Below are 18,092 nucleotides of genomic sequence, written 5' to 3' on the forward strand. Positions count from 1 at the left end.
TGGACACTCAACGTGAGTAGAGACAATTAATTGTTGGTTTTAGTGTCTTTTGCATCTGTATTATGTTAAAAATGGTAAAATTCTTTAAGTTGTTGAGAGAAATTTCCTACCATGACTTATAGAGGGCTCCATCACTTTTGGTTTAAAGAAGAATGCTGGTGATTTCCTGTATTTTCAACCTAATTACGACCTGATATAGCTTATCGGTCATTACCATACTATCGTTGTCCAAAACTATTCAAAACACATCAGTGAAACAAACCCCTGCTCTTGTTGAGATTCCTTTTTTACAAAGAATTTGAAGGCTGAAGGCTTTTTTATTAAAAATACAGACATTACTATTCAATGTTAGTCACAGTCTTAGTGTGGGATTTGGTGGCAATGTCAAAATATAATAAATCACCAGCCTTATCCTTTGTTATGCTTTTAGGTGATGGGTTGGGCTATGACTCGGCATGATATGCACAACACTCACTGAGTTGTTTATTCGCTGTTATGACATATGACACCTAATGTAATAAGCTGGTCAAACTTTGCCATTACTGCTCTAAATGATGTGAATTAAGTAAATATTGATATAATCACACTGAACCACCATCTTAATATTCTAATATGTTGTTAGCTGGGCAGAAAGATTTGACTTTTAAACAAATCAACAAACCTTCGAAAACAGTATCTATTAAAAATAAACGGTTGCTTAAATATTTTGCCCCTTTCAAAGTCAGCATTTAATAGATGAACTAGATAGCAGCAGTTACAACCAATAACCAGTGTGGACTGTTTCCCCGTAAGTCAAAAATGAAAGAAGGTCGAACCCTGGTCTAGACCACCGAACTAGACCGAACTTTGACCCTTCACTAGCCTGCCAGGACCTACTGCAGGGAAGCACAGTATGACGATGCTTTTTGTGATTATGCGCAGTGTTTAGATGTATTCGGTGTAAATCGGTTAAGACCAGCAGCTATTGGCCTGTTCCTTCATGGGTCACCACGGTGAAACATGTTCCACACGTTGATTTGCCATGAGTTTTTTTATGCTGCATGCCCTTCCCACCACGAACCTCCCATTTTATCCCAACCCAATGTTCTACCACTGAGCCCAAAATGCAGCATCTAGTAAAGAAAATTACATTTTGGTCGCAGAATGAACTCTTTGCCACTTTCCCATGATGCCTTGACTGTTGAAGACCTCAGGTAAGAGTTGTACAATCTTTTTGGACTCCCTCAGAGGAATCAAACGTGTCTTGGGTCCTCCCTCACTGGGCTCCTTGTCTCATTTTAAGAGGCCAACCTACTATGGGCAGATTTATCAGGCCACTTGTTCAAGAGCTTTGGCTTTTTGTGCTCCCACAGAAGATGGAGAGATCGTACTGAGCTCCTATAGAAACCACAGTCTGAGTCAAAGTCCTTCTGCAAGTCATTTATTGTTGTAAATACTGTTACAAACATTCTGGCTCTGGTAAGAGGATTTGGAGCTGCAATAGCTAGAACATCACAGAAAAAAGCGAGCAAATAAATTAAACATTGCTGCTGCTCTACAGAAATGCTTGTTGTCTTGTACGTTTTATAGACACATTGAGCGTTAATGTTCCAGTTACATTCAAAATGAGTGCACTTGTAAATACGTGTTAGCTGATGCTGCTGCCTGCCACCAGCATCCAGTGCTTGTTTCCTTGGTCAGCTGGTCCTCACAGACCAGTAAGTGAAAATACTTTAAATTACCTTGTGCTCTCTCTGTGTGTTGTGTGTGTCTCTCTCTATATATATAGACACACACACACACACAAACAAAAACATTATTTCAGGCAGTTTCCTACATTCCACTTGCTTTAAATGAGCCTTCACATTGCTATCTACTGACTGGAGCTTGCCTATACTGTACTGTGGGTCAACCCAGACACACAAAATAACCATTAAAAGTACTGTATATGCCTTTACATAATTTCCTATATAGTTCATCTATATGTGTAATTTATATATCCAGCTGGTTTGAGTTTGAACATGGATCACACATTACACACACACACACACACACACACACACACACACACACACACACTAGAAGCAGGAATGGTACAGCATTATCACAAGGCTCCAGACAATTCCAAAAGTGGCTGCCATCACCTCTACTGCACTTCAGTTTGAACCTAAAAAGTCCACTAGTAATAGTATAGTAAGGCCAAGATGAGCTTCATCACTGAGGACAGACATTTGGAAAAAAGCTGTGGATTTTACAGGGGTGGGGTGGGGGTGGGGGTGGGGGTGGGGGTGGGGGGAGATCATAGCAAGGTCTAAAAGGAGATGTTCCCAGCATCCAAACGGATAATAAAAGCTGATGTGATACAGGATGCAGGTACATTCGTATAAAAGCAGGAGGGGATGCATGAAGGATGGATGCTGGGTGAAAATGCTTTAGTTTACACTGAAAGAGGCTCCATGCTCCTTCACAAAACGTCTAAGTTTATGACTTTATACATCAGTTTTACCATCAAGCTTTTGATTTGACTGCCATATTACACCGCTTATAGTTCACAGAATGGTTTAATGTCAGAAGGGAGGACATGCAGCCATTTGCTCCAGAGAAAAAGAAAGTTTTAAAAACAGCTCTGTTGATATACTACACACATATGTAAAGGGCAGGTGTACATTTACAATATTCACCAATCGGGCAAAACATCATGACCACCTGCGCAATTTTAATGTAATATAATACTGTGGCTACAGTGAAAGAAGTGCTTCTACATTTTTGGCCACCTTATTCATTTTAAATAGAGTGTACAAAACATTAGAACCACCTCTACTTTTAATGCTTTGACCTCAATAATAAACACATATGACCTTTCACGACAGTTTCAACTTAAAAACTTGTAAAAGTGAAATTCATGGCAGAGCTGCTGTATTACATTAAATTGCACAGCTAGTCATAATGTTATGCCTGATCAGTGTATGGAGCTAAAGTTGACAATATGTTGTAGTTACTACATCTGCTAACCACTGCTGGTTAAAACCATTGTTTAATCACATTTTCTCTACAGGAAGAGAAGCAGGAAAAATTGTAATATGTATTTTAGAAGGTAAATTTAGTAAAAATAGATTAAAAAAAAGGTAAAACCTATACTGTTAGGAAGGATACAGCCAGATTGTATATCCAGCTTTTTAGAAGCACCATTCAAATGCAAAAGTGTTGTTTTGTGTAAAGGATGACTTCACCAATATTTACTTGCTACTTATGGGTCTATTTTGTGGACTATATGTATTATGAATAGAAAAATAAAATTCCCTCTGCGTTCCTTATAATCAGGTACATCTGTGCATCTAGCTGGAAAACTCCCCATGACATTAAGTGAAGGAGTTTCTTGTTCAGGGGGCGTAATTTTTTTTTTTTTTTCTAGAAGTAGAGATATTTTTGTCTATGAAAGGCAAAGATCATTTCCCCAGCTACATCCATAGGAAACAAGTTGAAAATTGGTGGTTGGTCTTTCACAAACTACCTCAAACCATTAAAAAGAAAAAACTAAACAAACAAACAAAAAAAACAGAATAAAAGAATCACATTTCAAGTATGTAAACAAAAAGAAATTGCACATTTCTGCTTAACCTGCTAACATCTTGCATTGCAGGAACACAGAACCATCTGTGATAGAGCTGTGGTGAAGATGAAATTCATTTTCCGACGGATCAGTAGAGAACGGGAAGTTAACATCACTTTGTGCGGAATTTGGGTTTTTGTGCGCCATGTTGGGAGATTTCCCCTGCTTTTGTGTTGGTGAGTTGGAGGCTGTGTTCTGATTTTCTGTCGCAAACGCATCACCACAGTGGGTCGGTGCTGCCATCTCCATCGGTGTGAACAAATTTAATAACAAAAACCAATGGTGTGCAGTTAAGCCACTGTGATTGCTGTAGGAGGCTGAATGCATATCTCACCAGATGGCGCCTGCTTCTCTCGACAGTTAATACAACGTGATGCAACTTCACATTCTTTATAGACACGTGGCCTTACAATACACACAAACAGTAGTATCGTTTGTGTTTCGTGACCACCATCTCTACTGCCGTGAACAGATTCATAACAGTGTTACAATCCCGATCATTTCCAAATTATGTCAAATGTGCCCTATTTTCACCCTCTTATTGAATCATATAATCTATTATTTCTTAACATTCAACTCAATATAAGACTATAAATGATAAATTGTCATATATTTAAATATTTGGTTGTTAAATGATGCTACATGTAAAAAGGAGGATGGAGGAGGTCTTTGGATTAAGTGTGTTGACCTTTACTGAGCTTAAATGCAGAGACAGTCGAACCTTTGTGACAAGGAATATTCAATATTCCCTTGTTTTCTGATCTGGCCCTTTTCTCCACATTTACTTGTTGTCTTGATGAATTCAGTAAAATGTCTGTTTCCACATCCCTAGAGTCAGTCATTCTTACCACTCTGCTGCTCTGACTGTTGTCACTCATAATTACATTGACAATAAAGGAAATAAATGAAAGGAAATAAATTCCTTTATTTTTGCACGAGCTGTTGTCAGCAACATTTTCTTTTTCTATAAATTCTACTGTCTAAAATCTGCTCCTTCTGTATTTAACATTAAGTGCTTCAATTCCCAAGTAAACTCTATGTGGTAAAATATGTGCAGGAAGTTTTTAAGCGACAGGAAAGTAACAGTCCTAACAAGGACGAGAAAAACAGTAAAGTAGAAGATTGGTCAGTGTGACATGACTCTCTATGTGCTACACATGCCTCCAAAACCCTGTATAAAGGAATTATTTGCATGTACACCATGAATTATGGTGATCTGTACATCATATATGTTGCATGATGTATTCCAAAGTTTATACCACATTATTATATTATATTGTGTTTATTATTTTTAAATGAACATATTTATTTTAAAAGCCAAATTAAAAAGCTGTGCTCGGTGTGTTTTACAACAGACAGATCAATCTTTTACTTTCTCTTTTTAATTAAAGACAAAGCAATGGACTGAAAAACGCATGTCCACTATTTCTCATGCAAGTAAAATAGAGATGACATTGGAACCGAGATATCAGGGTTGGTGTGACATGGTCTTTCTGTCTTTGTGCATCGGTTTGACAAAGGTCTGTGCTGAAAGAATATGACTTTAATGGTGGTTACAAAATGACATGTGAAGCTAGTGCTGGTGCTACATACAGAGGATATGAAATCTAAACCAAAGGAAACACGACTACTGTAACAATCGACTAGATTTCAAGATGTGAAGTGCAAAGTGTAGCAGCATCAGCTCTTAAACAATACAGCTAATGTGTGGAATGTGACTAGGGGGAGAGTCTGTTCACACACTCATTTGTCAGCAGGATTTACACATTCTCTCTTTGGAGAGCTCTGTGTTATGCGATTAAAAAAAAAAAAGGTATAGTATTTTAAGTGGACTGCAGTAGAAGTAAGTACAGCTGGTCCCATTAAATGTAGCTACAGCATTAAACAAAGAGTTTCTCACAGAAATGATCCGTCGGTGAAAACGTTACCAGACATAGGCGGCGTTCTGCCAGTGAGATAGCAGCGTGACAGAATTACAGTCAGGGTGTGAAGGCTGCCTTCAAGTCCACACTCAGGGTTTACCACCGGCTCATCAATTTAAGGTTTCGACTATGTGTCAGTTGTTTTCCCATTTTGACAATGACCAGAACCATTACCAAACTGTCAAGTTTCCGAAACTTTATAGATACACTTAGGAAAACGTCAGCAGTGAACCGGGAAGGAAATGCATTGCGTTGCAGGTATGAACATCCTTTCACAAACTGTACCATTAGCCAAAGTGAGAAAACGAATGTCTCAGTGGATGTTCTCAGTTGACACTTGAGAACGAGACCGAGCAACAGAAGAGTCCAACCAAAAAAACTCAGCTGAAGGGTAGACTGGGTACAGAAGGAGCACTGGGCTTCTGGAGTGACATTTGACAGCAGGAAGTTTAAAGGGTGCGTGAGGTCAGGGTTTTTTTTTTTGTCTTGTTAAATGTAAACAGGCTGCTCCTGGGCAGTCAGCAGGCGGTACATTGCTGCAGGCATCGTCTTCATGTGAATCTGAGAAAGTCACGAACAGGACAAAGCATTCAAATTATGCAAGAATTCAAAGCAAAGACCTTTGAACATCAGTTCCGGTTGCCAATCTAGACAGGAAAAAGTCTCCTGCACAATTCTCCCGCGGATCTTGTTGGAGAATTATTCAGGAAAATATTATGGTGGATCTTATTTGAGTGTACTTCAGAAATTTAATGAACATTTTTTTTTGGTCCTTTCCGCTTATCCCGTGAGTTCAGGGTCCCCACAGCGGATCATTTGTCCGCATGTGGATTTTGGCAGTTTTTACCCCGGACGCCCTTCCTGATGCAACCCTCCCCAATTTCTACCGAGCTTGGACCATAACGTCATTATACCTTAAAAATTACAGCTATTACTATTGGATATTTCTCTTATTCTCACCACATACCATGAAAGAACCAATAATAGGACTAATGACAGACAGTCGATTAACAGAGGATGCATCTGTACATGAAAGATATTTATTTTTGTTGTCTTAAAAAACAGGGCTCTTGATTATTTTCAATAAATCCAGTAAAAATATTCAGTTCCAATAAAAAGCAATAATCTATCTTGGCGTTTTTCACTTGTTCTAGGCATATTTACACATCTGCCATATTCCATCCATGTCTTTATGATGGATTTAACTGCACTCAGTGGATCTCCAGTAACTAACTGTGCTGCCCCAGTAATAATTTAGGTGAGTCAATTTAAAGGTTGTGAATTTTATTTATATATTTATTTGTCCTTTCAGCTTATCCTGTGAGTTCAGGGTTGCCACAGCAGATCATTGTCCGCAGTTTTACAGCGGATACCCTTGGTGACACAACCCCCAAATCTACTGGGCACTGAATAGCTGGGGATGGCAACGAGCTGTTAGATGTTCAGCGTCTTGCCCAGAGTAACTTCGACATATAGCCGGGACCAGGGATCGAACCTCTGGTCCATGAACGACTGCTTTTACCAACTGAGCTACAGCCACCACAATTTAAAGGTGGGGAATACTAATCAAAAATCTGTTGATCAGTGTGGAATATGATAAAAGCAAAAGAGGTGAACACTTTCTGACTGACTGTGTCTGTGGTTCGTCCTAAAGATGTAAATCTTTAAAAATAACTCCAAAATGTATACTTTAACATTAAGTATTAAATGCATTGTAATTAAGATCCCCACTGTTGTCCTTCCACTAGAACATTAGGCTATACAGTATTTTTATTTGAAGCCTTATCCTGTGTTGGGGTTTGTCTACACCTGCCATTTTGAACTCTTCGGACCTGGGACTCTGCACTGGGAGGTCAGGATGTTGTTTTAAGCCCTGCAGGGTTGAGTGCGGACATGTACCTTTTGAGTGTCATGTAGCAGCTGTTGCTGTTTATACCCAAGCAAACAGCACAGTTGGAAGTCCTTGCTGCAAAGCTCATTAGGAGACATGTGATCCTGTATCTTCTGCTCAGTGACAGAGCCGTGTCATTCAATGCTAATGACTCTAATAATCATATGGCGGAAAATCGTTTCTTCAGTGTTATGTAAGTACCAAACATTTTATTCTCATGCAGTAACTTCAGTAAGTGTGTGGAAGGATCTAGGTCTCACCTCTCCCACAGCATTGGACAGGATGTGGACAATTTTTTCGTGGGGTGTGGCCACCACGCTCTGGCTGTTGATCTCGATGATGCGGTGACCCACTCGGACTCCGCCTCGCTCAGCAATGCCGCCGCGCATAAGGCTACAGATCTGTTGAAGGGACAGATTTCTTCTTTTTACAAATTAAGCATCGAGAATCATTTAACGTAAAGACAGAGCAGAACTATATGCTACCCACAATGCCGTTCTGGACACTGAAGCCCAGCTGGTAGCGGAGATCTGGCCTTCTGATGAGAACGGTGGTCACAGGGGGACATCTGACAATGTTCAGTTTGATTCGAGACTGGTTCTTCAGACCCTACATAAACCAAAGTAATGAGACATGGTACTAAGTATCGTATTCTGTGTGAATATAAAAATGCAAATAATAAATAACAGACAGATAGGTTTGATTTTTTTACTGGGTACAATGTTGTGGCTGAGCACAATTAAAAATTGTCACAGACTGACAATTTTCTTTTGACGATTTATCTTTTGATTATTTTCCCACTAATCTCTTTCTTATTTTTAAAATAATTAATAATAAAACACAATATAATAAGTAAATTTGTTTATTTTAAAATATATATAAAAAATGATTAATCATTTACATTTCAAAATTTCAATATAATAATTCAAATATGCACTGCTGGGCATTACTCCTCCCCCCAGAAATCATCCAGTCTTAGCTGGTAATCTGTGTTTTACATAGTAATATGAAGTCTCTCCACAATATAACTAAAGCAAAGAGTTTGTTCCATTCAAACTAAAGCAATGTGGTACAATCTACAATTTCTCAGCAAACAGTTCAGTTAACTTTAGTTTAAATACTATAACAGAATAGAAGAATGAATATGAAATCAGTCCCTATCACTGATCCCTGTCCTCCTCTGTCTACTGATGGCTGTTTGGGAGTCTGATGAGTGTGACTGTCTCAGTGTCCACTAGAACCTGTGCCACATTAGGTTTAACAGTTAACGCATTAAGTGCAGCACAACCAGCTTTTTTCTAACTTCCAACTTCAGGTGGATGTAAACTAACAGGTAGCAGTTTGTGTTTAACCAACAAGCTTGTTGTGGAGAACACATAACGGTGGAAGGGGAATTGCGGGGACACTAATGTTGTCTGGTCAAGTTAAGAAGTAACTTTGACTTTACCTGAGTTGTCTGCTCCGTCTCCCCTGACGACAGAGACACAGAGAGAAAAAGCTGCTCCACAAGTTTAGTTTCTTATTCGCTAATCTCAGTGGCGTCTTGAAGAATTTATATCCGATTATTTCAGAACACAAATATTTGTATTTTCGCGCTCTAGTTAACCTTTAAAAACTAAATACTACTAGTAAACTAGTAATACTAATTAGAATAAAACTATTGTTTTGTTATAAAATTATGTGATTGAGTAACATGAGTTTAGTCCACATATTACATGAAAAGCTCCTCCTTCTGCACATGCACCAGATTAAGGGGTTGATTTTCTCTTAATCTGTCCATGTCCCTTCTGTGCAAAGTTGGGAAAACATTATCTACCTCTGTGCTAGTTACACATGCACCTTCATAATCTTCTTAATAATCTCAACTTTATGTGGTCAGTTATTAAAAGTGATCACAATATACAAACCTTTATTATGCTCTGACAGGTGGAAAGTGGCAGTCCCACCACGCTGGTCCCATTGATTGACATGATCTGGTCCCCTATGTTCAGTCTGCCAGACCTCTCAGCCGGACCAGCATGCATCATGTTGGCAATAATTACCGTAGGTAGGATGGAGCCCCAGCCACTCTCTACGATGACCACACCCAGAATCTCCCCTTTCCCTTTCTCTATGAACACCTGAGCTCACAGCAAACAGAGGCAGAAGCATCTTGAAGTTAGAGAGAAATCAAATGGGACTTTTTATTGGTTCTTTACTGTTAAGATGCCAGTAGAAAACACTTTGAGTCAAACAGAACCTCTTTGCAGTTCTCAGACTTTGAGAAGTGGATGAGGTCGTCATTGTACATGTCCTGAGTGTTGAGCAAGTCACTGTACTCCTTCTGGCTTAGGTCCTCAGGGTTGATGCCATTGGCTCGTAAGAATTCCTGGTAAGCCACACTAAAAGCCTGTCCAATGGACTGAGCAATTAACTGTGCCTAAAGGATAAGATGGGTGGACTTAGTATGTCTAAAAAACTAATTATAACTTGCAAAGACATCATATAAGTTGTTGTTAAACTCACATCCTCAGACTCAAACACGTGGCATATCATCTTGTACTGCCGCTTGCTGTCTTGACCTGGTTCTGAGGCCTCCACATTCTCCTGAGAGTCGGGTCGAGGCATCCTGCGCCGGGCCATCAGAACCACAATGTTTCCAATGTCAGCAATATAGGAGATGGTTCGCAAAGGATGATCCATCATTGTGTCCTGGAAGTCAGAGAAGCACATGTCAAAATTACTGAAGACTATAATGATTGTTAGCCCATCATGAGCACATTAACATACTGTAACCATGTTTGTTAAGGATCTTATATATATATATATCTACAGTGTTCTTGGCTTATTGTCACAGTGTTCAGATAGTACCTGGGAGTCAGCATTGAGCACTTTGATTCTCTGGGTGGAGATGAAGAGATCCACCTCTGTCATGGGCTGAGGCTCCCCCTCAGGGGCCTGAATACAGACACACAAAAGTTGCAAGGCAAACTTTAGACACATGTACATGAACCACGATGTTCAGCAACCATCTCATTACCAGCAGGGTGCACACTGAACAAAAACATACTGAAACATAAAATCCATGCTAATTTCATTTAACCATCTCAGAAAAAAAAAACAAAAAAAAAAAAACAACAACCAATAAGTTTGGACTCAAACTACAAAGATACAACAGAAATACTACTTTATCCACTTTATATCACTTCGTAGTTTGACAAATTCCTTCGTAAATGTAAAATGTGAGCTTGTGTTCCTCTTACCTTCATTTCAGTAAACTATGATCTAATGAACATCGCAATATGCCTATGTCATTAAAAAAGCTGAAAATCATTAGTGTTACACGGTAATGCAGAACGGATTTTTCAATACTTGTGTCTAATTATTAAGAATAAGTGTATTTGACGAAATGAACAGAATATGATTCCTTTATTGGATACGATGGCACTGTTTTACAACAGCCAGGGGACCATATGAACACAGCATTTGATTGATGTAATTTTTCAGTCTGCACAGCATCAAACCATTCCACAAACCTGAAATATGCTTTGCCTGTATGTGTGTTTTGGGGCAGAGCACAGTGTGCGTGTTGCATACAGTTAGAAGGACAGAAAAAAAGTGGTGGGATATTCAGATAAAGCTGTTGTTGGTATTGCTGCCCTCAGAAATTAAATCCTATATCAATTAAAACTTAAGGTAGCAAATGCAAATAAGTAGCAAATAATTAGGGGAATTGTGGGATATTGACCTAAAAATATAAGATTTATGAGCAATCAAATTTTTACATTTTTCATTATTTACTGTATTTCTTTTAGCAGAAAGAGTTTAATACAACATTTACCAAATGTTTTCTAAAATGCTATGAACTATATTCCCTAAAGTAAAATTCCCCATGTGTATCCATGACAAAAGCCATGCACAACACACAATGCGTGTTTAAATTCACAGAATTTGTACCCATGAGTATGTGTGTCCTTTAGTCCCATTTGGCAATTATGCGCTTGAATTATTTCTTCCGGCTTTTAAAACATCCTTCCAAAAGATGCTTCCTACTGTACTTATTCAATGGAGGCCAAAAGTCACAAAAATGTATTCAAAAGATTATTTGAAGATAATGTGATTTTTCAACCTTCCAAATTAGTCACGATTAGTGAATATCTTCAAAAACTGCTGTGTTTTGAGTTTTTCTTTTTGTGTTATTCGTCTTTCTCTGCAACTCAACAAGAAAACAAAGATCAATTTTCCTACTGAAAACTCTGGAAGTAATACACTTGATTTATCACACTGAGACTTATTACGCCTCATTTGAATACATTTCTGCACAGAAAAGCAGTATGGACAAGCCTTGAGTGGCATATCATTTCTAAGCAGCATGAAACATTTTGGACAACCTGGGTGTGCATTCCCATGTTGGGTACACAAAGCCAAATCACTCCACCAAGCTGTTTTCTTTCAATGTGCCCCTGCTGTATTAAAGGAGAGGATTGTGTTTGCGTGATGGAACAAGACAGAATTTGTAAGTTACTTTCAGCTAGTTTTTGTAGAACATCTTCACCCCAGTGATATAACCATACAGCGAGATCCCTTATAGAAGTGGTATTTTCATTATTTCATTAATTCAATTTTTTGCTACTTCATACTTTATAAAAAATGGCAAAAAAAGCTACCAAACACAGAACATAAAGTTATTAAAATATATTCTTAAAATATTTTATTTTCAAAATAATGTATAAGCTCATGAAAATCAGCTCCATTATTATCAGCTGCTACATTAAAGTGATGAACACATTATTGCATCAGTTATTATAATCCAATAATATCAAAAGTATTAAAGTGATAATCAAATTGCTTTACACTGTTTCTCATTCAGCCATTCACACTCACACAGTCACAACTAAGTTGGGGTTCAGTGTATTGCTCATGGACACAGCTGGGATTGAACAAAAAAACTGTGGGATTGGTGGATGACCGCTCTACCTCCTGCGCCACCAATCGCTTTCAGTCATTTGACATAACGATTACTTTTACTTTTAAGTCTTTAGGTATTTTTTGCACCAATACTTGGACCTTTATTTAACCAACATTTTAAATGCTGAAACTTTAATTATAACAAAATATTTTGGCACTGCGATACTGATAATTCTATTTGAGTAAATGTTCTCAGTCATTCCTCCAGTACTTTGAATGCTTCCACACACATACTGCCACACATATACGGTAGTTAACAAGATAGTTGCTGCTGTCATCATCAAAAATGGCACTTTTTACACAGAGACACAACAGACCACTGCTAAGAAGTAATCATGATGGCAGTATATCAACCTGACATACTGCTATCAAGTGTGCATGTGGTGTGAGAGAAAAGTGATACAGGAAGTAGTATTAGAATGTTTAGTGGTTTACCAATAAGAATCAGTCCAAATACAGACTCCATGACAACACTGAATACGCACAGTGTGAGAACGATGGCAGTTTTTCCTGCATCCAGCAACTGGGACCCCATCAACAAGCAGAAAGTTATACTGAATTAAAAAATTATCACCTTTAACAAAACAAAGCTGGAAGCTGGATTCAGGAAAACACCAAGAAATAATCAGAATGACAGAACACTGAGGACGAAAGAAAGGATTGGACAGCGATGCACAAACAGAGACAGAGAGCCAAGCAGAGGAAAGAGAGATGCTGCACTTGATAGTGTTGAGGACGGAGATGGAGGTACTGCACCTTCTTCCTGTTCTGGGCTAATTTCTGGGCCGTCTGCCAGGCATGGAATAAAGCAGACACAAGAATAATGGGTTAGAGCACTGCACAGGAGAGACTGACTGAATCACAGGGAGAGAGCAGGGGTGGGGTGTTCAATGTATGTCAGATATAATAACTTCAATCTGCTCTGCAACATGTGCTGGATTTTGTTCACTCTGGTGTGTTCACATGCTGGAGATTGCTGTTGGGAAAATATAAAAAAAATCACTGGAAACTAAAAGCACTTTTGCAGCAGTCACTTCTGCTTTGCTCATCCCACAGTAAACCCCCCACACTCCAAACACGCATTGCCCAAAGTATGGCTGCTGGCTTACTTAGTACTCGTTCCTTATGTGTTAGTTAAAGGATATGTTTACATTTTTGTGGACATTCATCCTGTTTGTACTTACCTTCACTAACACCTTGATAATGGAAGCAGATATAGTTTAAAAATATGCACATGTCTCCTAAAGATTAAAGCAGCCAGTCCCAGCTTTATCATGCCACGTAATAGTAAGTGAACAGCAATTATCAGCCCATAGTTATGTTTTGGCAGGGCCACCTACTGCCTTCTAGCATAGTTCTTATGAAAGACATTTGTGGGAAATTGGTGACATCTAGCGGTCGTGGTAAATATGATAGGTGTCAGAGTGGTATTTGGTACATAATGTACAAAATGTTGCCAGGAAGAAGTTCGGGGGTAATGGTTGGGTGACAGAACAAGAGACTTTGAGACAATAGACACCGGTTAATGTCTCATTTGATATCTCGAGTCAATGTTATTTCTGTATTGTATTTGTAACCAAAAATATGGTTTAATTCTGTGTCTCATAACGAGCCCACTGGGATGTGGAGCAGGTATGATACCTACTGGCCATTAGATATTGTGCTGATAACAACAGATAATCACCACTAAATGTCATGATAACATCTGAAGTAGGTAATTAAAAAAATCTTTCTTGTTAATTGAAAAAAATAACCGGCAACCTACAAAGAATGTACAGTTAAGCTACAATTTGCAATAATGCAGCTGAAAGAAAGAATAAAGAAAGGAATAAAGCTGAATTTACGGAATCTAAAACAGTGGGCCATCTAACTTGTTATTGTCCAAACGGAAATTTGTGATATAACAGTTGTTGCAAAGCTAAGGTTTTATGAGTTTAAAACAGCCAGTTTATGCCTGGGTCAGCCGCGTCACATACGCATAATCACCTAAGACATTTCACAATTGCACCACTTTATCCCAAACAAAACTATCCCTTGTTAGAAAGCCAAACACCTCACAATTCCAATGATATAAACCAATTTAAGGTTAGAGAACCACAGCAACAACAGTTTCTGAAAATGTAACGAGAGTTCAGAATTTGCATTTTGCCGTTCCTTACCTTTTATCATCTTTCCATTTGAGACTTTTCAGTAAAAAAAGAAAAACACTAAAAATGTATGCAAGGATACATTTTTACCAAGTTTCCTCATCAAGTTTGCTTTAATATCATTTAACAAGATTCTGTCTTTTTCTCAGAAAACTAGAAAGTGCTCCATTTCTAATGACAGCAAGCTCATTAGCGTAGCCCTTACTGTTTAAGAATTACAACCATTTTGCGCAAAAAAGGGGGTTGAAAACAAGGGGTTAACTGAGATTTTCTGGCCAGCTGGACCCACTTCCTACTGCGATACATGGTAAATGTGGGCCCTGGATGGCCGGACACTAAAAGAAAAGAGAAAGCCCAAAGTCTGAGGAACCTAACCCTAAAAAAAAAAAAACTTTTGTCACTACCAGCTTCAACAAGACTACTTCTATCATATTCGTGATGGACGGTCAAACCGAGGGCACTGCTGAGGGACACATGACAGCTACACACTCGATGCAGTTGTCACGCTCTCAATCTGCAGGTACAGTAAACTAGGAATGTAGGCTGTGTTTTCTACTCTCCTTAGGAGGCCTAGCGTTTGTCTGCATAACAGCAGCCAACAGAAGCTGCACGGCTGCTCAGAAAGAAATGAAACATGTTTCAGTAATTTAAAGAAAAATATTCGAAAGAGAAACTCCCAAGTCAGAACTACAGCCAGACTACTGGAAGTGGTGCTGAGGATGGAAGTAGAAGAAAACAGTGCCACCATGATTGTTACCTTAAAAACACATTTTGATGTTAGCATGTTTGTTGGCCCGTGGGTAGGATTTGAAGAAGGCAGACTTTTCAGCTGTGGTAGAATAGTCTAACACTAGTCAACCACAGGAGCAGCTAAGCTAAAAGGACTCATGAAACATACTGTCTTTGCAACTACAGTAAACCTCGTGGAGGAAAAAACTATATTTCTGTTAAGATTATTCATCTTGCTTCAATCTGCCACCACAACTACAAGATCGGTAGGGATGTCACTGTGTACACAACCCAAAATTCAAGCTCAAGCTTTGAAGTGCAGTGACACTGTGACACATGCTGGATCATTACTGCAATGTACCTGTGTATGTGTGTGAGGGATGGGGGGGTGGGGGCACAACAAGAGGATCCTAGTGATGTGACAGGGTGATAGGGAGAGAAGTAAAACAATAGAAGGAACACAAGTAAAGAGATAAACATAACTAACAACAGCAGAGCCAGTCACTGAGCCAAACACATTAAGAGCATTCATTTATTAGTTTATACTGTTGGGAACAAAGCTTCATGAAAGTTCTCATGTCTTTTAATGTACCAAGCTTAAGGCGTCTGAACTTCCTCTTAATGATGATGACTGACTATAGCTAGTAGCTTCTCTGTCTCAACTATACCAGGTTTCATTGGATTGACCAACTCACAGTACAATGTGCATTTTGGATTTTACATATTTCAGGGATGTCTGTGTTGTTGCCTGTGGACCTGAAGCACAGCAGAGTTGATGGAATAATGAAGAAAGAAGGATGATTACGTCAGGAGGAGGCTACGAAGAGAGTCTGCTAAAGGTTTGACCAAAGCTTCACCAAATGTTAGGTTTCGTAAATGTGTAGTTTTGACTCTGTGTATTTAGTTTTGATGCCAGAAAACACACAAATAAATTCAACCCTGTTCCCTGGACACGGCGTTTTCGTTTCGTAAAGATGTATGTTGTAGGATTAGTTTTACTAAACTGGACAGTTTATATAGAAATCATAAATTGCCTGACTTTACAGTAATTAGTACCAAATAACAAGTGTAAAATTAAGCATTACAAATATATTAAACAATTAACTGCAATTCTGCAATTCTAATCTAAACAAATCTAAACCTGAACCTTTGATATATTGAAGCTGGTGTTAATATAAGGAGCTACTTACAGTAACAGTATGATAAATTATGTCTTGGTAACTATAACAGTGTATTTTGCTTAAACATGATGTATGAAATTTCACCTGGAATGTGACTAGATTCTGAGGAACTGAGTCCAAAATATACAGCTAACTGTCCAGTCTTGTAGTTTTCTAAATGAAATTTGCAATAGTGCAGGTATAATCTTCTAAAAATTGCAATTATTTCATGATTAGTAAGTGTCGCAGCTAATCATTTATTGTAATCGGATAATAGAGTCGTAAAAATGAAAGGATACAGAAAACATGAAATTTAATATTATTTGATTCTAGATTAAAACTGAAATGCAGCGTTCTAACTGAGCTTGAGCTTGTATGTGTAGAACATCTTCTAATGGTCTTCGGACCAGCGTGTTCATAGTACACTACGTTGATGTGATTGAATGCGTACTATGTGTATTTTCACCTTGATGCGGCTGACGGCCTCCTGTGCCTGCATCATGCGGATGTTCTTTGACGGTGTCTTATCTGACAACAGCTGGGTGGACCCCAGGTAGTTGGCAGCAAAGATGATTCCATCAATCAGGTCTTCTGGGTCACAGGGCCCTGGTACTGGAGGGAGAAGAGTCCTTTAGTCTCACTATATATAGGAACACAGTGTTTGCCAACCATTGTGGGTGTAAGATAGCAAGCTACACTAATTAGTAATGTTTTACTTACAACAGATCATAGATACTAGTTGAAAGAGTGTGCTGAATGTATTAGAACAGCTTGAATAAGTATGTAAAAAGTTGAAAATCCCAACACAAACGGAAGTTGCATTGAATTATTAGGTAGATAACCCATCATGGTATTTCCTTTATCTAGTTTAATGACAAGGATCATGTCTCCCTCTCCTCCTCTATCCCTACTTGCTACAGAAAGCCTTGCAACAGGCTTAGATCAGAAGTGCAGTTCAATACATTATGTATTCCTAGAGAACCTGTGGGGACTCAACATAGCAAACTCACTATCTCACTGACATTATTAGGCCAAGCGTTCATCAGTGTTGTTGTGCCTGTGAGAACTAAAATTTCTATCTAGGTATTCCAGGTTATGATTTTGGTATTTCGCTTAAGGTAATATAACCATAAAAATAGGTAGAAAATGGTGTGCTGGCATTTATAGTCCCATTACTAAACAATATTCATCTGTGTTTCCAGCTAACAAATAGTGTGGAGGGTAGAGTAATGCAACAGTAAAATGAAGAACAAACAATGGTGTTTTTTGTTAAAGCCTTAATCTAAGGTGATTTTCAGTCATTTGTGTCCTGGTATTGATCAGGACTTTAGTATTTAGTTTACAGTAAAAGTATGTTTGATTGGAGTGAGAAAATATGGAAAAATATTCTAGGAAACATATTTCAAACACATCTCAGTAAAGTTGGATGAGGGGAAACCAAATGCTGGAAAAGTAATTGCTGCAAATAAAAAATTAATTTGAGCATTTGACAGGGAATTAGGTTAATTGGTAACATGACTGGGTATAAAAGGATCATTTCAGAGAGGCAAAGCCTCTGATGGGTAGAGGGTAACCAATCTGAGACAAACTGCATCTCAAAGCAAACAAGATAATTCCAGAAAATGTTCCTAAACAGAAATTTGTGAAGACTTTGTATACAGACAGTATATAACATCATCAAAAGATTCAGACAATCAGGAGGAATCT

At 38.4% G+C, this 18,092-nt stretch overlaps 1 protein-coding gene across 4 annotated transcripts in view; it reads right to left on the minus strand.

The window, feature by feature from the left end:
- Positions 1-1,404: 1,404 nt before the first annotated feature.
- The window catches only part of apba1a (amyloid beta (A4) precursor protein-binding, family A, member 1a), a 51,618-nt gene continuing 34,930 nt past the window's right edge, over positions 1,405-18,092 (minus strand). For 3 of the 4 annotated variants that reach the window (XM_067520301.1, XM_067520302.1, XM_067520303.1), the window contains exons 6-14: positions 16,852-16,997; positions 13,106-13,138; positions 10,253-10,339; positions 9,908-10,093; positions 9,642-9,821; positions 9,310-9,522; positions 7,892-8,011; positions 7,663-7,803; positions 1,405-6,072 (exon numbers count right to left, since the gene is read on the minus strand). In XM_067520301.1, the coding sequence (XP_067376402.1) occupies positions 6,001-6,072; positions 7,663-7,803; positions 7,892-8,011; positions 9,310-9,522; positions 9,642-9,821; positions 9,908-10,093; positions 10,253-10,339; positions 13,106-13,138; positions 16,852-16,997 (1,178 nt within the window). In that variant the 3' untranslated portion in view covers positions 1,405-6,000. The remainder of the gene's footprint in view (positions 6,073-7,662; positions 7,804-7,891; positions 8,012-9,309; positions 9,523-9,641; positions 9,822-9,907; positions 10,094-10,252; positions 10,340-13,105; positions 13,139-16,851; positions 16,998-18,092) is intronic. The other variant, XM_067520304.1, reaches the window with a different exon arrangement.

Source organism: Channa argus, chromosome 11 (assembly GCF_033026475.1).
Source record: "Channa argus isolate prfri chromosome 11, Channa argus male v1.0, whole genome shotgun sequence".
Classification (NCBI taxonomy): domain Eukaryota; kingdom Metazoa; phylum Chordata; class Actinopteri; order Anabantiformes; family Channidae; genus Channa; species Channa argus.